Source organism: Oncorhynchus tshawytscha, linkage group LG13 (assembly GCF_018296145.1).
Source record: "Oncorhynchus tshawytscha isolate Ot180627B linkage group LG13, Otsh_v2.0, whole genome shotgun sequence".
NCBI classification, from domain to species: Eukaryota; Metazoa; Chordata; class Actinopteri; order Salmoniformes; family Salmonidae; genus Oncorhynchus; species Oncorhynchus tshawytscha.
Genome location: NC_056441.1, coordinates 23,202,754 through 23,225,646, shown reverse-complemented (window position 1 = coordinate 23,225,646; position 22,893 = coordinate 23,202,754). Strand labels below are relative to the sequence as shown.

The following is a 22,893-nucleotide window of genomic DNA, read 5'->3' as shown; positions in this document are numbered from 1 at the left end:
TCCTGTTGGAAGGTGAACCTTTGCCCCAGTCTGAGGTCCTGAGTGCTCTGGAGCAGGTTTTCATCAAGGATCTCTCTGTACTTTGCTACGTTAATCCTTCCCTCGAACCTGACTAGTCTCCCAGTCCCTGCCGCTGAAAAACATCCCACAGCATAATGCTGCCACCACCATGCTTCACTGTAGGGATGGTATTGGCCAGGCGATGGTTTCCTCCAGACGTGACATTTGGCAATCAAGCCAAAGAGTTCAAACTTGGTTTCATCAGACCAGAGAATCTTGTTGCTGATGGTCTGAGAGTCCATAAAGTCCTGATTGGTGAAGTAATGCAGAGATGATTGTCCTTCTAGAAGGTTCACCCATCTCCCCAGAGGAACTCTGGAGCTCTGTCAGTGACCATTTGGGTTATTGGTCACCTCCCTGACCAAGGACTTTGTCCCCCATTGCTCAGTTTGGATGGGCAGGCACCTCTAGGAAGAGTCTTGGTGACACACATGTTTTGGTACCCTTCCCCAGATCTGTGCCTCGACACAATCCTGTCTCTGAGATCTACGGACAATTCCTTTGACCTCATGGCTTGGTTTTTGCTCTGACATGCACTGCCAACAACGTATATAGACAGGTGTGTGCCTTTCCAAATCATGCCCAATCAATTTAATTTAACACAGGTGGACTCCAAACAAGTTTGAGAATCATCTCAACTATGATCAATGGAAACAGGATGCATCTGAGCTCAATTTTGAGTCTCATAGTAAAGGGTCTGAATACTTATGCAAATAAGGTATTTCTGTTTTTAATTTTTAATAAAGTAGCTGAAATGTCTAAAAAACAGGTTTTGCTTTGTCATTATGAGGTATTGTGAGTAGATTAATGAGGAATTTGTATTTATTTAATCCATTTAAGAAGGATCAAATCAAATTTTATTTGTCACATTGGCCGAATGCAACAGGTGTAGCCCTTACAGTGAAATGCTTACTTACAAGCCTTTAACCAACAATGCAGTTTTAAGAAAATACCTAAAACATAAAAAATAACAAAATTGAGATAAGAATAACAAATCATTGAAGAGCAGCAGTAAATAACAATAATGGGGCTATATACAGGGGGTACCGGTACAGAGTCAGTGTGCGGGGGCACTGGTGTTGAGGTAATATGTACATGTAGGTAGAGTTATTCAAGTGACTATGCATAGGTAATACAGAGAGTAGCAGTAGCGTGGAAGAGGTGGGGTGCGGCAGCCATTTGATTAGCTGTTCAGGAGTCTTATGGCTTGGGGGTAGAAGCTGTTTAGAAGTCTCTTGGACCTAGACTTGGTGCTCCGGTACCATTTGCTGTACGGAGAAGAGTCTATGACTAGGGTGGCTGGAGTCTTTGACAATTTTTTGGGCCTTCTTCTGACACTGCCTTGTATAGAGGTCTTGGATGGCAGGAAGCTTGGCCCCAGTGATGTACTGGGCCGTACACACTACCCTCTGTAATGCCTTGCGGTCGGAGACCGAGCAATTGCCATACCAGGCAGTGATGCAACCAGTCAGGATGCTGTCGATGGTGCAGCTGTAAAACCTTTTTAGGATCTGAGGACCCATGCCAAATCTTTTCAGTCTCCTGAGGGGGAATTCGTTTTGTCGTGCCCTCTTCAGAACTTTCTTGGTGTGCTTGGACCATGTTAGTTTGTTGGTGATGTGGACGCCAAGGAACTTGAAGCTCTCAACCTGCTCCACTACAGCCCTGTCGATGAGAATGGGGGCATGCTCGGTCCTCCTTTTCCTGTAGTCCACAATCATCTCCTTTGTCTTGATCACATTGAGGGAGAGGTTGTCCTTGCACAACATGGTCCGATCTCTGACCTCCTTCCTATAGGCTGTCTCATCGTTGTCGGTGATCAGGCCTACCACTGTGTCATGACGTTGGCCTGCGGGTGAGGTTTATGATCCCCGCATAAATACCTTTCTCCCTTTCCTATCTCTTGACTCTACAGAAGTTGAACCAGTTGAAAATATGCGTTGGGACTTAATGAATATAATGTCAGTTCAGTTGGCTTCTGAGACATGATTACTGATGATAGGACGACATAAACTGTATCTTGGAAAGTCTACACATTATAGTTATCAGATTCACATGGAATTGTTGCGCAATTTAAACGTTTAAATATGAAACTATTTGTGAAAAGATTAAATGTAATTTTAGCTTCCAAATGAGAGAATTGGGTTTTCATGAGTGAACTATGCTCCACTCAGTGGCCCTGCCCATGTGAACAGACATTGTTTATAAACTATGAAACACATCCTTCTCTCCCCTCCTATATAAAGCCCTTGCCGAAAATGTAACTTTCTGTTCCCGAGGACGTTAGTGCGACAGTCCTACATTTAAAAGGGCTCAGATAATAAGCTGTTCCAAGGACGTGTGGACTTAAGATCCCCGCGTTGAAAGGACAAAGACCACCTACAGAACTAAGCCAACCTTGGTTCTCTAACGAAATTAGCATAGAATTACAATGTGAAGTTGACAACCTACATGCTGGAAGGATGAATTTCGACTATACCAGCCAGAATATAGCATGAGCATTTAGCATGGAAACTTGGTATGAACTTTGAATTCTTATTCACTCCAGAAGTGATACCTCCTAGCCGTTGAGTTAGCAGCAGTCGCTAAGCGTGGGCTAGGAGAGGACGGACAGAGTATCCTTTCTACCACGCTCCAGTTCACCACTAGACAGTCTTCAGAGGACCAGAGATTCATAAAGGAGAAACCGGCCTTCCATCGACGACCAATCTACCGAAGCGCAGCTCAGATTAAATATTTATTGCATTCTCCTTTTTCAAATGGGCGGTTATGTAGAATGCATAAGATTCTGTATTTACAATAGTATAGCTTCTCCCTTTGTTCCTCAGTGTTCCCGCTCTTTCACTCAAACCCAAAACCATCTTTGTGTAACCAGCCGTCGTATCTGTTCCGTCCACCAGGGACGTTTTCTTTGACATAATTTGTAATCAATGTATGATCCATTCTGTGTGATGATTTAGTAAATAATTAAACCAAATTTTGTATTGCTGATTCAACTTGTTAGCCAGGGTTCGTGAAGATATCTGAAAGTTGTAAATTCTTGATTGAGACTAAATAAGGTGAGGATTAAATATTGACTGCTATTGATGTAAAAGATTACCAGGTCTTTAAGAGTTTAACTACACTTTCTAGTTAATTATCTACCTGATTAGCTTATTCAGGTAATATTAATTAGAGAAATTATTTCATAGAATAGCATATCATTTCACTTAATCCGGCATAGCCAAAGACACGACAACTGTTGTGTCATCAGCAAATTTAATGATGGTGTTGGAGTAGTGCCTGGCTGTGCAGTCATGAGTGAACAGGGAGTACAGGAGGGGATTGAGCACGTACCCCTGATGGGCCCCTGTGTTGAGGATCAGAGTGGCGGATGTGTTGTTACCTACCCTTACCACCTGGGGGTGGCCCGTCAGGAAGTCCAGGATCCAGTTACAGATGGAGGTGTTAAGCGCCCAGGATCCTTGGCTTCGTGATGAGCTTTGAGGGCAGTATGGTGTTAAAAGCTAAGCTGTAGTCAAAGAATAGCTGTAGTCAAAGAATAGCATTCTCACATAGGTGTTCCTTTTGTCCAGGTGTAAAAGGTCGGTGTGGAGTACAATAGAGATTGCATAATCTGTGGCTCTGTTGTTGTGGTATGCAAATTGAAGTGGGTCTAGGGTTTCTGGGATACTGGTGTTGATGTGAGCCATGACCAGCCTTTCAAAGCATTTCTTGGCGACATATGTGAGTGCTATGGGTCGGTAGTCTTTTAGGCAGGCTACCTTTGTGTTCTTGGGCACAGGGAGTATGGTGGTCTGCTTGAAACATGTTGGTATTACAGACTCAGTCAGGGAGAGGTTGAAAATGTCAGTGAAGACACTTGCCAGTTGGTCAGCGCATGCTCGGAGTACACGTCCTGGAAATCCGTCTGGCCCTGCGGCCTTGTGAATGTTGACCTGTTTAAAGGTCTTACTCACATCGGCTGCGGAGAGCGTGATCACACACTCGTCTGGAACAGCTGATGCTCTCTTGCATGTTTTAGTGTTACTTGCCTCGAAGCGAGCATAGAAGTTATTTATTTATTCGTCTGGTAGGCTCATGTCACTGGGCAGCTCTCGGCTGTGCTTCCCTTTGTAGTCTGTAATAGTTTGCAAGCCCTGCCACATCCAACGAACATCGGAGTCGGTGTAGTACGATTCGATCTTAGCCCTTTATTGACGCTTTGCCTGTTTTGTGGTTCGTTGGGGGGCATAGGGGGATTTCTTATAAGCTTCCGGGTTGGAAGTCACGCTCCTTGAAAGCGTCAGCACTACCCTTTAGCTCAGTGTGAATGTTGCCTGTAATCCATGGCTTCTGGTTGGGGTATGTACGTACAGTCACTGTGACGACGATGTCCTCAATGCACTTATTGATAAAGCCAGTGACTGATGTGGTGTACTCCTTAGTGCCATCTGAAGAATCCCTGAACAAATGCCAGTATGTGCTAGCAAAACAGTCCTGTAGTTATAGCATCTGCTTCATCTGACCACTTTTTTATAGACCGTGTCACTGGTGCTTCCTGCTTTACATTTTTGCCAAATGGAGGGCGAGGGAGAGCTTTGTATGTGTCTCTGTGTGTGCAGTAAAGGTGGTCTGGATTTTTCCCCCTCTGGTTGCACATTTTAACATGCTGATAGTAATTAGGTTAAACTAATTTAAGTTTCCCTGCATTAAAGTCCCCGGCCACTAGGAGTACCACCTCTGGATTAGCGTTTTCCTGTTTGCTTATGGCGGTATACAGATCATTGAGTACGGTTTGGTGCCAGCATCAGTCTGTGGAGTTATGTAGACAGCTATGAATAAAACAGATAACTCTCTAGGTAGATAGTGTGGTCTACAGCTTATCATGAGATACTCTACCTCTGGCGAGCAAAACCTTGAGACTTCCTTAGATATCGTGCAACAGCTGTTGTTTACATATATTGTTAGGCCCCCCTCCCCCTGTCTTACCAGAGGCTGTTGTTCTATCCTGCCAATAGAGTGTATAACCTGCCAGCTGTATGTTCTTAATGTTGTTGTTCTGCCATGAGTAAAACATAGGATATTACAGTTTTTAATATCCCGTTGGTAGGATATACATGCTTTCAGTTTGTCCCATTTATTTTCCAGCGATTTAACGTTAGCTAGCAGGACGAAAGGCAGAGACAGATTAGCCACTCGTCGCCTGGTCCTCACAAGGCACCCTGATCTTTATCCGCAAAATCTCAGTTTCCTTCTCCAGCGCATGACGGGGATCGGGGCCTGGTTGTGTGTCTGTAGTATATCCCTCCCATCTGACTCTTTGAAGAAAGAGTCTAATTTGATGTGAGAAATCGCAGTTCTGATGTCCAGAAGCTCTTTTTGGTCATAAGAGATGGTAGCAGCAACATTATGTACAAATCAAGCTACGAACATTGCGAAAAACAAACAAAACAGCATGGTTGGTTAAGAGCCGATAAGACTGCAGTCATCCCCTCCGGCGCCATCATGAGCAGGTACAGAATAAGGCTGTAACATAATGGCTGTGATAGGAAAAAAACTGAGGATGGATCAACAACATTGTAGTTACTCCACATTACTAACCTAATTGACAGAGTGAAAAGAAGGAAGCCTCTACAGAAAGAAAATATATTCCAAAACATGCATCCTGTTTGCAAAAAAAAACCTGATTCAGCCTGCTTTTCAGGGAGAGATGAATTCACCTTTCAGCAGGGCAATAACCTAAAACACAAGGCCAAATATACACTGTAGTAGCTCACCAAGAAAACTGAATGCTCCTGAGTGGCCGAGTTACAGTTTTGATTTAAATCTACATGAAAATCTGAATATGTTTGTATTTCCTTTATTTTATTTTTGGAATTTGTGTGCATTGTTTTGTATTGTTAGGTATTAGTGCATTGTTGGAGCTAGGAACATAAGCATTTCGCTGCACCTGCGATAACATTTGCAAAATATGTGTACTCACCAATCCAGAAAAAGTAATGTTATTACAACTGTATAAAGTTGTTGCAATAACACCTATTTTTCTCCAAAGGTCATTCATCTACATCTGTTATTATGTTGAGAATAGAACAGCAGAACGTGTGTGTGTGTGCATATGCACTTATGACGATCCTTGTGGGTCCTGGATTTCCTCAAAAGTCCCCATAAGGATAGTAAAACAAGGGAAATCTCCTTTGTGGGGACATTTCCCAGGTCTCCACAAGGACAAATACTTTTTAGGGGTTAGGTTTAGGGTTACAATTAGGGGTAAGGGTTAGGGAAAATATGATTTTGAATGCATATCAATTTTAGGTCACCACAAGGACAGTAAAACATATACTGTGTGTGTGTGAGTCAAATCAAATTTTATTGCTCACACACATGGTTAGCAGATGTTATTGCGAGTGTCGCAAAATGTTTGTGCTTCTAGTTCTGCCAGTGCAGTAATATCTAACAAGTAATCTAACAATTCCACAACAACTACCTAATACACACAAATCTAAGTAAAGGGATGGAATAAGAATATGTACATATAAATACATGGATGAGCAATGACCGAGCGGCTTAGGCAAGATGCAATAGATGGTATAAAATACAGTATATACATATCGAATGAGTAAAGTAGCATTAATAAAGTGTCGTATGTAGGCAACAGCCTCTGTTAGTGATGGCTGTTTAACAGTCTGATGGCCTTGAGATTGAAAATTAGCTTCTGTCTCTCGGTCCTAGCTTTGATGACCTCACCTTCTGAATGGTAGCGGGGTGAACAGACAGTGGCTCGGGTGGTTGTTTCCTTGATGATCTTTTTGGCCTTCCTGTGACATAGGTGGTGTATGTGTCCTGGAGGGCAGGGAGTTTGCCCCCGGTGATACGTCGTGCAGACCACACCACCATCTGGAGAGCCCTGCGGTGGTGGGTGATGCAGTTGCCGCACCAGGCGGTGATACAGCCTAACAGGATACTCTCAATTGTGCATCTGTAAACTTTTGTGAAGGTTTAAGGTGACAAGCCAAATTTCTTCAGCCTCCTGAGGTTGAAGAGGCGCTGTTGCGCCTTCTTCACCACACTGTCTGTGTGGGTGGACCACTTCAGTTTGTCTGTGATGTGTCCCCCGAGGAACTTTAAGTTTGTGTGTGTGTGTGTGTGTGTGTGTGTGTGTGAGAGTGAGGAGAGCAGAACAAGGAGGGCCCAGTAAGATCAACCCTTAGAGGAGGCTCCTCTGCTATGTTGACTTTATCACCAAGGTTCCTCTGGAACAATGATGGCCAGGACTGGAATATTGGGAGTGGAGATGTTGAAAGAATTACACTTCTTCCTCCCTGCTCTTTCACTCTACACATACTCCCACTGCACCTGCATAAAGGCCTCTACAGTGATTACAGTGTTTTGGGCTAGTAGTTTCCCATTTTGTGTTTATTTGCATTGATATGGGGGTGCTCGAGTTTTTATTCGATATGTAGTGTGTGTGTCAATTTAAAAACAGAAATACATCTGGTGTGGTTTATTTGTTGTTGATGTTTGCAGGTTTACGTACTTCTGACGTCAGAGATGACTAGAACCGATGCGCCCCAAAGCAGAGAGCGAGAGAGAACTGCTGCATCTATCAGATTCACACACGGAAGCTTTGAATTAGCCGCAGTTATTTTCAGTGCTCAATCTAACTAAATCTAGTGCTATTGACAAGGCTGAAGACTGACGTTATCAGAGCACATTGTACAGCCTAGTTGCCTAATCGACGGTCGTTCTTCGAGGCAGCCTGCATTGAATGACTTATAACGAATGAACACAGCGGGAAGGTCAGAATTAGCCTACATTGCAACTCACCGCAGCGCGGTAAGTCAACTAAATACCGTAACCGTCCACACACAGGTAGCCTATAGGATCTTTATGTATTTGCTTTTAGTGGCGTCCTTATGTTTTGTATCTGCCAAACAAGCCCATCAGCCTATACTGTGTAGGCTATTAAAATTATACTGTACCTTTATTTGTGTATCAACACTGCGCTTGCCTACCTCGCCAATGCCATTGAAAAGCCATGGCTTTGCGGGTTTCTTTGTCGGTAACAAATAACATTCACCATATAGCTTTGACAGCCTGTCACATTTTGGATGAGGAAGAAAGGGTTGACACATGCGTTGTCCTGTGTTGACATGAACACTGTGCCATAAAGGTCCAGACCTCTTGGCAGAGTGACACACTCAGATAGCCTACAGGGAGGCCAGATAGTTTGTCCCCAAAATATAGTCACTTATCTCAATTATTTAGTCTTCCAAAAATAGTAGCTAGGGTTCTGCAGTTGTTGTTTGTCAGCTTTGTAATGCCAGGCCAGGGTTGTTGATTTTTCTTCTGCCATATCCTACTTAAATAAGAAAAACAATAATTATTAAATATTAGTAATAAATCATTATTAATAATGCAGTTATTATACAGTGAACAAAACATATAAACGCTACATGTAAAGTGTTGGTCCCATGTTTCATGAGCTGAAATAAAAGATCCCAAAAATGTTCCACACAAAAAGCTTATTTCTCTCAAATGATGTGCACACGTTTGTTTACATCCCTGTTAGTGAGCATTTATCATTTGCCAAGATAATCCATCCACCTGACAGGTGTGGCATATCAAGAAGCTAATTAAACAGCATGATCATTACACAGGTGCACCTTGTGCTGGGGACAATAAAAGGCAACTCTAAAATGTGCAGTTTTGTCACACAGCACAATGCCTCAGATGTCTCAAGTTTTGAGGGAGCATGCAATTGGCATGTTGACTGCAGGAATGTCCACCAGAGCTGTTGCCAGATAATTTCATGTTAATTTCTCTACCATAAGCCGCCTCCAACATCGTTTTAAAGAATTTGGCAGTACGTCCAACCGTCCTCAGACCAATGTGTATGGCGTCGTCTGGGTGAGCGGTTTGCTGATGTCAACGTTGTGAACAGAGTGCCCCGTGGTGGTGGTGGAGTTATGGTATGAGCAGGCAAAAGATACAGACAACGAACACAATAGCATTTTATCGATAGCAATTTGAATGCACAAGGATATCCTGATGAGATCCTGAGGCCCATTGGCATACCATTCATCTGCCTCCATCACTTCATGTTTCAGCAAGATAATGCATGGCCCCATGTTAGAAGGATCTGTACACAATTCCTGGAAGCTGAAGATGTCCCAGTTCTTCCATGGCCTGTGTACTCACCAGACATGTCACCCATTAAGCATGTTTCGGATCCTCTGGATCAATTTAATTGACTGATTTTCTTTATATGAAGTGTAACTCTGTAAAATCTTTTAAATTGTTGCATTTATATTTTTGTTCAGTATATATTTGCTGACATTGTGGAGAGTGGTTGAAGTGTCAATTGGAAATGTAGACCCTGACCCTTCATAGTACAGTGTGTCACAGTTGTGCTTACAGGGTAATCAATACACACTACTGGAACAGTTATACAACACCCTGCCTGCCCTACTGCTTGCCTGCCTGTCTGGTTGGAATGTGTCCTCACATTGAGGTAGCCTTGCCCTACCCAGGGCAGGGTTAGGGTTCATACCAGTAGTCTGAAATGTCCTTTCTTCCCTTGCCCAGTTCATCTGAACTGATCTGAGAATGTGAATGCAAAAAGGTGGATACGTGCACACACACGGACACACCTGAATAGTCACCTTTTAGGACTGTTCTTGGGAGCAGTTCGGTCATGTCTCTGTGGTTCTTGGCACCAGAGCAGGAATTCCTGTAAGGGGAACATTTCGCCTATCTGGAAGAAGTATTGTATAATCAGACATATGCGTGTGTGTACCTAAACCTTCTCTATGGTGGTTGGAATGGTTCCTATGTGTGTGAAAATGATCAACTCTTTCTCCCCTGTCTTCCCACCCCCTTCCTCCCTCTCTCCCCCTCAACCCGCACTTTCTTTCGCTCTCACAGGGCTGGAACGCAGACTGCACCATGAGTTCCAATTCACTAACAGAAGACTGATCTAAGATCAGAATCTAAAGCCAAATTCATCATACGGCAGTAGAGGTCTCCCGTAGGCACAGATCCAGGATCAGTTCACCGTCCCAACTATCCAGACTCTAAAATGCAAAACTGATCTTATATCAGCATATAGGGCCAACTTCATCCCAATCCCCAGCAGCCATGGCAGGGTTCAAGAGGGGTCACGATGGGAAGATCGCCGGGCTCTACGACCTGGACAAGACGTTGGGACGAGGACACTTTGCCGTGGTCAAACTAGCACGCCACGTCTTCACGGGAGAAAAGGTAGCTTGTCTGTCTGCCTGGTCTTTTCAAATCAAATCAAATTTGATTTGTCACATACACATGGTTAGCAGATGTTAATGCGAGTGTAGCGAAATGCTTGTGCTTCTAGTTCCGACAACGCAGTAATAACCAACGAGTAATCTAACCTAACAATTCCACCACTACTACCTTATACACACAAGTGTAAAGGGATAAAGAATATGTACATAAAGATATATGAATGAGTGATGGTACAGAACGGCATAGGCAAGATGCAGTAGATGTTATTGAGTACAGTATATACATATGAGATGAGTAATGTAGGGTACATAAACATAAAGTGGCCACTTTAAACTATGCTAGTGATACATGTATTACATAAAGATGGCAAGATGCAGCAGTTTAAATGAGTACAGTGTATATACATGAGATGAGTAATGTAGGGTATGTAAACATTATATTAAGTGGCATTGTTTAAAGTGGCTAGTGATACATTTTTACATCAATTTCCATCAATTCCATTATTAAAGTGGCTTGAGTTGAGTCAGTATGTTGGCAGCAGCCACTCAATGTTAGTGGTGGCTGTTTAACAGTCTGATGGCCTTGAGATAGAAGCTGTTTTTCAGTCTCTCGGTCCCTGCTTTGATGCACCTGTACTGACCTCGCCTTCTCGATGATAGCGGGGTGAACAGTCAGTGGCTCGGGTGGTTGTTGTCCTTGATGATCTTTATGGCCTTCCTGTGACATCGGATGGTGTAGGTGTCCTGGAGGGCAGGTAGTTTGCCCCCGGTGATGCGTTGTGCAGACCTCACTACCCTCTGGAGAGCTTTACGGTGGGCAGAGCAGTTGCCGTACCAGGTGGCGATACAGCCCGACAGGATGCTCTCAATTGTGCATCTGTAGAAGTTTGTGAGTGCTTTTGGTGACAAACTGAATTTCTTCAGCCTCCTGAGGTTGAAGAGGCGCTGCTGCGCCTTCTTCACAATGCTGTGTCTGTGTGGGTGGACCAATTAAGTTTGTCCGTGATGTGTACGCTGAGGAACTTAACTTACTACCCTCTCCACTACTGTCCTGTCGATGTGGATAGGGGGGTGCTCCCTCTGCTGTTTCCTGAAGTCCACAATCATCTCCTTTGTTTTGTTGGCGTTGAGTGTGAGGTTATTTTCCTGACTGGGAAGATACTGCATTTCTGGTCCAGAGGGAATACTACTGGTTCTAAATGTTTCTACTGGCAGTAAATTGATTGATTAATGTAAAGTAATTGATTGGCTAGCAATCCTCTAATTATTATTCCATATCAAGGTGACACTTAAGTTCAGACTGGACCTTGTAGCCAGTGGCTATATGTCCTAGGAGAAGGATGATGATTCTGATGAAGAACATGATAATAATAATGATTATTTCCACTCCAGGTAGCCGTGAAGGTGATCGATAAGTCCAGACTGGACCCAGTAGCCAGAGCTCACCTATTCCAGGAGGTCAGGTGTATGAAGCTGGTGCAACACCCCAACGTGGTGCGTCTGTATGAGGTCATCGACACGCAGACCAAGCTCTACCTAATCCTGGAGTTGGGTGATGGAGGGGACATGTACGACTGCATCATGAAGCACGACGGAGGACTCACAGAGGAGGTGTGTGGTGGGTGGGGGAGTGTGTGGGTTTGTGTGTGTGTGTAATGAAAAAGGACTACAGCAGCATTGTAAACACCCTACCTATAAAAACATATCATGATCATCATAACTAAAGCTGAAGTTGTCTTAACTCCTCCCTCCAGGTGGCGAAGCGTTACTTTGCCCAGATCGTCCATGCCATCTCCTACTGCCACCAGCTCCACGTGGTGCACCGTGACCTGAAGCCAGAGAACGTGGTGTTTTTTGAGAAGCAGGGCCTGGTCAAGCTCACTGATTTTGGCTTCAGCAACAAGTTCCAGCCAGGGGAGAACCTGGCCACCTCCTGTGGCTCTCTGGCCTACTCTGCTCCAGAGATACTGCTGGGAGATGAATATGACGCACCCGCTGTGGGTGAGTGTCTGTTGGGGGAACTGTGTTTGTGTTGGGGGGAGGGAAGGAGGGTGTGTGTGTGTAGGAGTGTGTCTGTATTTGTATGTATGAAGGGACTGATTTCAGACTGGCTTGTTGTGATTTATCAACAGTGGCAGGTTGTTATTGCAATCTTTACTTCAGAAAGATTTGAGACATACTGCCTTTTCTGTGTGGTGCTGTCTTTCTCTCCATCTCTCTCGCAGTCTCTTTCTCGCTCGATTTCTGTCTTGCTGTGTGTGTGTGTGTGTGTGTGTGTGTGTGTGTGTGTGTGTACACGCACGCGCGCATGTGTGTGTGTGTTAAACTCTCCAGAATCCATAGTCCAGCGTGTGTCCTTCCCAGTGGGAAAAGTGCATACAGTCCTCTATCTGTCCCAGGTGAACTGCTAGATCCTCTAAACAGACCAGGCTAATAATGACCCTTACATGCAGTTGGCTTTTGGGTCAATTCCATTTCAAAGTCAATACAGTTAGGAAGTATACTGAAATTCCAAGACTATTTTTTTTCTAATTGAAAATGTGGAATTGGGATTTGTGTTTACTTCCTGTATTGACTGAATTGGTCCCAATAGAATGGACCCCAACCTTGCTTGGCAGACAAACTGGGACACTTTCACACCTATCAGACTACTAACGACAGAGGTGTTGCAGAGGGTAGTGCCTTAGCAGGTTATAGTATTAATATTAATATCACTTTATTGGGGCGGCAGGTAGCCTAGTGGTTAGAGCATTGGGCCAGTAACCAAAAGGGTGCTGGATCGAATCCCTGAGCTGATAAGGTAAAAATCTGTCTTTCTGCCCCTGAACAAGGCAGTTAACCCACTGTTCCCCGGTAGGCCATCATTGTAAAATAAGAATTTGTTCTTAACTGACTTAGTTAAATAAAGGTTAAATAAAAAAAATGTATTGGTCAACACAAGGTCCAACCTAAATTTTACTTTAGCTTTCAACCCAACCCCTTTGAAAGACACACATGCAGAGGTTGGAACCCAAATTATTTTCCAATTGTTTCGTTCTGAACAGAACCATAATTTTTTTTGTTCCGTTCCGCTGTTCCGACCAGCAAAATAAAGTTCTGAACCGGTTCAAACCCAAAAACAAGTAACAATTTATTGTAACGGCTGTTGGAAGGAGAGGACCAAGGTGCAGCGTGGTATGTGTCCATATTTATTTAATGAACACTGAAATAACAAAGCAAATGACCGAAACAGTCCTGGCTGGTGCAGACACACAACAGCAAACAACTACCCACAAATCATAGTGGGAAAACAGTATGGTTCTCATTCAGAGACAACGATCGACAGCTGCCTCTGATTGGGAACCATACCAGGCCAAACACAGAAATACAAAACCTAGAGCAAAAACATAGAATGCCCACCCCAACTCACGCCCTGACCAAACTAAAACCGAGACATAAAAAAGGAACTAAGGTCAGGACGTGACATTTATATTGTTCCATTCGGTTCCTTTTTAAACCTCGGAAATATATTTTTTACATTTGGCTTGACATGAAATAACTTCACCAATCAGTGCGGATAGAGAATCTTGCTATGGAGCGGGCAAGCTATTTACATGCATTGGACAGACAAGTGTAGGGCACGAAATGCAACTGGAACTTTGCGGGTGGGGAGGGAGAGGGTGGAAAAGCAAGGTTGGCTTGAAGCGCTGAGCCTCTTGTTGTTTTGACACTTACGTTCAGACTGGACCTTGTAGCCAGGGGCTATTACCTGAATTAGGCCCACAAAATTATACCTATGGAGGAGCGGCTTCTATGAAAGAACTTTGAATGTCTTTGAACTTCAAAGAGTTTGCATAGCTAACGTTGGAACAGAGCTAGCTAACTATGCTTTTTAAAATAACGATTCTGTTTCGGAACAGTATAGATCACTTTCGTTCTAGGATCTGATCCCTGAACCAGTTCCAACCCCTGATACATATACAGGTTTTGGAGAGAGGTGCGCCAGACTTTCCCCGTCGGACCCCGGATTCAAACTGCCAACCCTCTGGTTGCTCGCACGCCTCTCTAACTTCTAGGCAACTATCCGGTCTATATCTCACTCTATCTATTATCTTCTGAATGGAGAAGAGGTAGATAACAACTCCCAAATCAAATATCAATACACAATGAAATTGGTTTCTACACCATAATGTGTTTCTCCTAGCACCTCTGGTGTAACGACACCTCACAGAGGGACTAAGTGATGGATATAAAATGAAAAAGAAAGAGGGAAAACAAGAGGGGGAGGGGAGAGACTGAAAGGGGAAGAAAGAGGGCGAGAGAGACAAAGGGAATCAGTATTCATCCCCTGCACCCAGAGGCCAAGGCTTCAGACCCAGAAAGAAAGAAAGAAATAGAAAAAGAAAGAGGGAGCATTTCACATTTTTCTGACTGAGTGGAGACGCAGGGCCAGTTTCTGTCTTGCTCTCTATTTTATCCTTCTCTTTTGTGCTGAGCAGATGATCCGATTTGTGTTTGTAGTTGCTGACACCTCTGGTTATGTGTGTGTGCTGTTGATATCACTCAGCAATGCGGTGATTGCTGAATGTAGCCCATCTGGCAGAGGTTGAGGGATGTCTAAGGAAATGGTAGGGGCACTGATTGTTATGGGGAGAGGGTTGTATCTTAACACCAGGCCTGTAATAGAGGATGCAGAGGGTGTTACATCACATAGCTGTCTCACTAATAGCAGTTCTAAAGCTAATAAGAGACACTGTGACAAGCTCTCTTTTAAATATGTATCCAAGAAACTGTCAGCCAGATGGTTTATAAATAAAGTTATCCAGAGGCTGTCAGCCCACAGGTTTATAAATAAAGTTATCCAGGAAGTTGTTTGCCCTATGACAACGTAATGAGGGACTGGGGGCACGGTTGCTAGAATACCTGGTGATGTGAAAACAGGCGATAGCAATGTTTTGTTGTCCTCTCTTACTGCAGTGTGTGTGTAGATAGTTGTTCTGTTAATGGTTGTTCTGAATAAGAGAACTGTTTCATGTACTGTAACATGACGTGTGTTAGAGACATTGAAGGATGAACATAAACCCACTTTGTGTGTGTGTGTGCCTGCATGTGTGTTGGTTCTTATGTGTGTGGGTGTGTATCCATGCATGAGCGGAATGTTAATGTGTGTGTGTGTCTCTGTGTGTGGTCAGGCAGATGCCCTAGGCCAGTGTGTGTATTTATGGAAGTGTCCTGGTCAGATGATTCATGCTTCTTCTGAGTAGAAGCAGGTTGTTCTTATGTAGGTCAGTGGAAAAAACATACAATACCATGCATCTCTTTCTTAGTCTTTCTGTATTTCTCCCTCAATCTTTTTTCCCTCTTTGTCTGTCTTTCTTACTCTCACTCATCCTTTCTCTCTCTAACTCTTTCTCTGTTTTACAAGTGAAATGTAGCTGTAGCTATACACCTTTCTCCAGGTATATGAAGGACCAATAAGAGGGGCTAACCTCTTTTTTTTCTCTCTCTCTCTGTAGATATTTGGAGTCTGGGGGTGATTCTGTTCATGTTGGTGTGTGGCCATCCACCCTTTCAGGAGGCCAACGACAGTGAGACCCTCACCATGATCATGGACTGTAAATATACAGTAGCATCACACATCTCCTCAGCCTGCAGAGAGTGAGTCACACACATGCACGTACAGACACACTCCATTTGAAAGTACTCTGTAGCTGCTGCATATTTCATGCCCATAGATGAGTGGAGAGCGAGAGTGGAGAGCAGAGGGGATGAGTGGAGAGCAGAGGGGATGAGTGGAGAGCGAGAGTGGAGAGCAGGGATGAGGGATGAGGGACGTGGAGAGCAGAGGGGATGAGAGGAGAGAGGGAACGTGGAGAGCAGAGGGGATGAGAGGAGAGAGGGAACGTGGAGAGCAGAGGGGATGAGTGGAGAGCGAGAGTGGAGAGCAGAGGGGATGAGAGGAGATAGGGAACGTGGAGAGAGAGAGGCATAGTGTAAAAAGACAGTATCTCTCCTCTCCCTCTGCAGTAGTACCCCAGTCCCAGCCCCAGCCCCAATGCTGTGTTAAGTTGAGTGTATCTCTGATGTTTCCATTAAAACGTCAGGCTAATCTATTTTTAACATTGTTCTGCTGCTGCTGTATTGAACAACAGCTCTCTGCAGTGTGTGTGTGTGTGTGTGTGTGTGTGTGTGTGTGTGTTCAGATGGCTTACTGACTAGGCTAGTCCTCATTATAGCAACATGAAATCACAAATCCATCAAAGAATGTCAGCTTTTTATATATATACTTTTGGATAATCGAGAACTTGAAAATGACCATATCTAAGTGTTCATAAGTTCTAAGGCATATATGTGTTTACAGCCATAGCCAATCAGAGCTACAGTAGGCCTATATGCAAATAAGCCATTTGGCACTCTAGCCTGCCATAATTCACTTTGAACTGGACTATGTGTTTACAGGCAGTAGGACCTGCCATCATTCACTTTGAACTGGACTGTGTGTTTACAGGCAGTAGCAACAGCACAACTTTAGATCATTAGAACACATTCACCAAAAGCCAGAAAATACACCTGAATGGATTTCTGCAATTATGTAAATAACACAGGAGTCCTACTACATTTGTGAACTTCACAGTCCTATTCGATCAAACAACCATGAAAAGGTAGGCTCTCTCCCCCTCTGTTACCTATGCACATCAACAACACCAAGATCAACAACTAATACTAGCCAGAGTGAGATGAGCTAAAATCTAACGAGGGAACATTAGATAAACCCCCTCAAACTGCTTCAGCTAGTTGTCTGTCAAAATTGCACTGATAAACGATGGGGAATAGTAGCCTGCTCGTCCTTCTGCAGTTTGCAGACAACTGAATGGGAACTTGCCTGCCCGCCCATTTGATCCATGCCAAATACATTTGATTGACAAATAAGAGATATCCTAACTGTGGATAACAGTTGTTCAAGTTCAGCATAGCAAGCTATCAAAACGATTCACATTTATTGCTAGCTAACCTGCATGTCTAGCTGTAGCTACCAAAAAACAATATGAGGGGAAAAAGTCGGTCACTCATCCACTCCAATGACATGACATTCTCCCAGCAACTAGCTACCTAGCTAATGTTAGGCTCCATGTTTTTAGGTTGCTAAATAAATCGCTAGCTACATAAATAGATACACTATCCCAGGGGTGTCAAACTCAATCAGCACACCTATGTACATATGATGCTGTATGTAGCATTTTAACATATTAAAACAAATCATGTTTGTTCAGCCTTTGCTGCTATGCTTGCAGATGTGCATAATATGGTGCGACCCTAATAAAAAAGTATTTAACTCCAGATAACAAAAACGAAGCAATAGGTTGTTGTAACGTTGAAACTTAAAACATGTTTTTCATTTTTTTGTTGCACTGCATGGATCACCGTTGCGGTTGAATGCAGCATTGCTGTATGGTGCTCTCAACGTGTATCGTCGTTGAGTAGCCAGCCGAGGCTACAGCTCAAATGTTTCTATAATAGACCTACATGTTTGTCATTTGGATGCTGTTTTGTTGCAGGTTTTGTTATTTGGTTATTCATTGTCGAGCTTTAAAAACCAAAGCCAGACAGCAATATTTTAATAGTCTAGCTAGGAATGTGGCGTGTGTCTGTTCACTTTCCCTCAACTGCACACTGTAAACGGGACACACGAAAGCAGCGCAATTGAAGTTGAATTCACCGATGTAAGCGCTCCAGGCTGTAATTTCATAATGTAGATGACTCAAATGTTGACTCATTTATAATCGCTTGTGTTTGACACATGTGCACTAGCTTATTAGCCACGTTATGATTAACTTGTGATCGTTGCCCTTGATATTTTGATTGTATTGATGTTCCCAGCCTTAGTTACATTCGTCCGTTTTAGTCCAAAATATTAAGTCATTGAAACTGAAACAGTGCATTCCAAATAGGTGGAAGCAGCAAACAATGTAAAAGGCCATCTGTGATTTACAACCTGACTGCAATATTTTTTGGACTACCAAGAAATGTATTGGTGAATTATATTATTCATGCATTGAACTGCATCAATCTATTCTGCCAACAATGCCTTACCATACGTCAATTCTTTTTTGGTCAAATAGAACCTATTTTTAAAACCTCTTATAAAGTTGGTTTTGAAGCATAAACTGGGAATTTGATATTTTTGACTGATTTTATGATTGTCTGTTTTGTTTCATATCTGCAAAGTAATTAAAACGCTGCCAGTTCCACTTTAAGCCTTGTATTAAGATTTGATTTAACCTCTATAGTTACTATGGTAACCGAAATGTAATAATGAAATTACCATAATTAATTAACTGCACCTTCATCTCCCTCACTCCTCTCTATCTTTCCATCTCTCCTTCTCTCTCTAGTCTGATTGACTGTATGCTGCAGAGAGACCCTAAGAGGCGGGCCACTGTAGAGCTGATCCAGGGCCATGATTGGCTGCAGGGAGTCGACCCCTCCCCTGCCACCAAGCTAACCACACCCCTGGTGTCGTACAGGAGCCTATCAGAGGAGGAGCACGGCAGTATCATCCAACGAATGGCACTAGGTGGCATCGCAGACAGGGACACAGTCACAGAGTAAGACACGCACACACACAAAATGAACATACTGCAATTCTACAAAGGCCTCTCCTTTCCATTTCTGTTCACACAGTCCTGTCATTAGGTTGTGATGATCATTATTAGTGACTGTCCTGTCATTAGCTTCTGGTAATGATGATTATTAGTGACTGTCCAGTATCGCTGTCCTCTCGCATCACTATGCCAGCTGGCGTGACGCTAAATTGATTCCCCACTGTCGTCATCAGCTTATTTATCATTAGCAGCCCTCTGAGCGCCTGTTCTGCAGCTGGTGTCGCGTTAAATTGATTCCCCACCCCTGTCTTCTCCGTTGGACTGACAGCAGTCATCGCTGTTTCGGTTCTGATCTGCTTGTGTGTGTGTGTGTGTGTGTGTGAGAGATTGTTGATGGTAGCTAGTAGTTATGGTAATCTAGTATATAAAGTATGTTCTGAACATGTCCTCTCTCTCTCTCTGCCTTTCTTTCTCTCTACCTTTCTCTGTCTCTCTCTTTCTCATTCTCTCTCCCGCTCACCTCCCCTCTCTCTCTCTAGAGCCTTGGAGTCTGACCAGTATAACCACATCACAGCTACATATTTCCTGCTGGCAGAGAGGATACTGAGGGAGAAACAGGAGAGAGATCAGAACAACCACACATGGTCCAGCCCCAGCCACAAGGCCCAGTTCAGGTACTGTGAATATAAACACACACACTCACACACAACGCAGAATGTTGTGGGCTGTGTTTCTGTCAGTCTGCACTGCACTCAGCCCAAGGGGGGGGGGTGCTGCTGTCACAGTAAATAAACAAGTAGAGACAGAGAGGGAGGGAGCTGCCACAGTAAATGTTGTTAAAACTCTCTGCTCCCTCTCTCTGCTTAACCCTCTTCAGGCAGTCTTGGCCCACCAGAGTGGACGTGCACCAGGACATGGGGGACGGTTTGGGGGGTACCCTCATCTCCCACCCAGGGGGCCCCCAGTCTCCCGCCCGCAGTGCTGAGAGCCTGGTCCACCACGGACCCAGACCCAAAACATCCCTACTGGAACTCAACCACAGACGGTTGGACAATAACACACAACCCACACATACTCTGACCCTCCAGGCTGATGACACACACACTACAAACAAAGCACTCCCTCCTGTCGGTTCAACCAGAGAGCACCAGGACAGGGGCCTCCGGCCTCCAGTCAAGCCCCACTCCATCCCCCTCAGGCTGGGCTCCCTGGCCTCCCCCACCCCCTCTAAACCACGGAGCCCCAGCCTCTTCAGCCTAGATGAGGAGGAGGAGGATGAGGACGAGGAGGATTCGTCTCCCTCGGTTCTCCCTTCTCAGGTGGTTCTCCGGCATAACGTTGCCTCATCTTCATCCTCCCCTTCCTCTGTCTCTAACCGACTGACTTCTCGTAAGAGTGCACCCGTCCTCAACCAGATACACGAGGAGGAAGGAGAGGAGGAGGAAGTAGAGAAGGATGACAAGGAGAAGGAAGGAATGATAGAAGGAAAGAAGTGTGTGTTCAAGCCAGAACAAGCTTTCCTCAGCCTCCACACTGGGATATTGACGTCGTCAGGTGTGTCGTCCCCAGCAACGGTTACCAAGGTGGCAACAGTTGCCATGGCGTCTCCCACCTCAGAGAGGAGAGATGACAATGACTCTGTGAGCCAGCGGAGACCTGACATGGACACGACAGCACCAAGACAAGGAAGACCTAGCTTTGCCAGTGGTGGGGTAGACAGAGGTTGGAGTGGGGGAGACAGAGGAAGAGAAAGCCCCTCTGCTGATGGTACAGGGGCGGGACTAGGCTCGGCCAAAGCAGCCAGCGGATTGGTGGAGAGCCTGAAACTGATGAGCCTATGCCTGAGCTCCCAGTTCCACAGCCTGACAGCTGGGGGAGGAGGGGTAAGAGGGGGGAGCTTGGACCACCAGGACCAGCCAGTGTGGAGGATGTGTATGGGGGGCTCTACTGGCAGCCTGGATAAGGTCTCTCTCCTGGGGGGTCCGTCGCCCGGAGGGACCCACCACCTCCAGCACCACCCCCTTGACCACTTTGCTGACCCACAGTTCGAGGCCCCGTCCTCGGGCACACTGAGGCTAAGTGAGCTGGACCTGGCCAGGGAGCATCACCAGAACCTGAAGAACAGAGTGCTACAGATGCCTCTCAGTGATAAGACTATGTCAGTCAATATACACAGGAGCCCCAAAGAGGGTCTGCTCTGTCCCCCTTCACCACACAGCTGCTGCCAAGTCATATAGACCACATCTATCATCCTCTCCACCCCTCCCCCCCCTCCCACCACCACCCCCCTTCCTGAGGAGGAACAACATACTTATAGTTGCACAATGACAATCTTTAGTTCATCCATGTTTTTAGACAATCCTATTTCAGTTATTTTAATGCTGACTGAAAATAGGTGGGAACATGACCTCGTGTTGTGAATGAAATTAGAAGTTTAAAAGATAATATCATAACCATCAGGGCATCTGCTGTAATTGATTGAAATGCAGTCTGTTACAACTACATTATATGGCATCTTCTCTTCACACACTCTCCATTCGTGACTCTGTAAATATGTTTAAATACAAAGTAGTACTTTAGTAGTACAGTACTTCTATTAGCAGTGCTTCCAGTAGAGCTGTGATGAGTTCTAGTCAGACCCTGACCACTATCATGGTTGGGCTCAATGCCATTTAAATTCAGTCAATTCAGACAGAATTTTGTCATAAAGAAGAATTGAGGAAAATTGGACTTGGAATTTCAGTTTACTTCCTTATTTGACTGAATTAAAATTGAATTGACCCTGACCACTACAACCCCGTAGAGTGTTCCAAGCCTAGACATTAACAGTATCACCCCTGCAAGTGTTGCTCTGTTGTGATGGTGTTTGACATATTCTTGTGCGATATCTAACTATCTAAGTATGTAGATGCCAGTGCATGTGTTCTATTGTACAAGATGACCTCTAGAGTTTAAACATCCACCTGGGGACTGTTCCAGGAAGCAGGATCAATGATTTAGCCAGCTAACTGTCCTAAATATTCAAAAATAACTTCATATTTTCCAGAAATATAAATTTGAAATTAGCATGGTGTAATTGACTTGACAACCAACAACAGTTTAGCTTTCAAAATGAACCAGAAAAATTAATATATATATATATATATATATATATATATATATCTGACTGTTTTTAAAGTTAGCTGGCTAAATGAATGACACTGCTTTCTAGAACACCCTACCTGTACTGCACTATGACACTGTAATGGCCTAAAACTATGTCACTCCGCCTCACACAACAAATTGTACATCAACAACAACCACAACAATATATATTCCAATAGATATGTATTGAGCCTAATGTACTGTACTGTATGTATATGGTAATGTATAAAAATAAACTGATGTGAATAAGAATGATAATTTTGTTATGTTTCTTTCTTGTTTGTGTAACAGAGGTGAATATTATTCGCTTCCTTGCTCACCCTTCCTCAACTAGGAGTGATCTTACTTCCTCTGCCTCGCTAACACACGTCACCGACCACTTGACAATGTCTTGGCCAGTTGTGCCACCGAGAAGGTATCGAGTAGAGACATTTTAAGTTGGAAAGTGAGGTTGCGTTACAATATAACTGTTACATTTGGATGTTTTCTTGTGTTGGGTTGGTGTTTTAATCTTTGCTGACATATAACCAAGCACAGACTGCTACTGCAGGTAAGAAAGATGAAATGTATTGAAAGGCAGAGTGAAATAGAGAGAATAGAAGAAAGCGAGAAAGATACACCACGTGAAAGTGTGCCTGAATTGAAAGGACAAAATGTGAGTCGGAGCGAGAGAGACGGATGGAAAGGAAGAGAGAGAGATGGTGGGGGAGAGAGACGGATGGAAAGGAAGAGAGAGAGATGGTGGGGGAGAGAGACAGATGGAAAGGAAGAGAGAGATGGTAGGGGAGAGAGACGGATGGAAAGGAAGAGAGAGAGATGGCTGGGGAGAGAGACAGATGGAAAGGAAGAGAGAGAGATGGCTGGGG

General features: G+C 44.2%; 1 protein-coding gene across 3 annotated transcripts in view; it reads left to right on the top strand.

Moving 5' to 3' along the window:
• LOC112264504 (SNF related kinase a) overlaps positions 1 to 22,279 on the top strand; it is a 29,637-nt gene extending 7,358 nt beyond the window's left edge. For 2 of the 3 annotated variants that reach the window (XM_042295429.1, XM_042295428.1), the window contains exons 2-8: positions 9,967 to 10,302; positions 11,694 to 11,912; positions 12,056 to 12,302; positions 15,797 to 15,938; positions 18,674 to 18,886; positions 19,423 to 19,557; positions 19,761 to 22,279. In XM_042295429.1, the coding sequence (XP_042151363.1) occupies positions 10,180 to 10,302; positions 11,694 to 11,912; positions 12,056 to 12,302; positions 15,797 to 15,938; positions 18,674 to 18,886; positions 19,423 to 19,557; positions 19,761 to 21,120 (2,439 nt within the window). In that variant the 5' untranslated portion in view covers positions 9,967 to 10,179 and the 3' untranslated portion in view covers positions 21,121 to 22,279. Of the gene's footprint in view, positions 1 to 7,600; positions 7,876 to 9,966; positions 10,303 to 11,693; positions 11,913 to 12,055; positions 12,303 to 15,796; positions 15,939 to 18,673; positions 18,887 to 19,422; positions 19,558 to 19,760 lie in introns of those variants that run through there. The other variant, XM_024441154.2, reaches the window with a different exon arrangement.
• Positions 22,280 to 22,893: the final 614 nt, after the last annotated feature.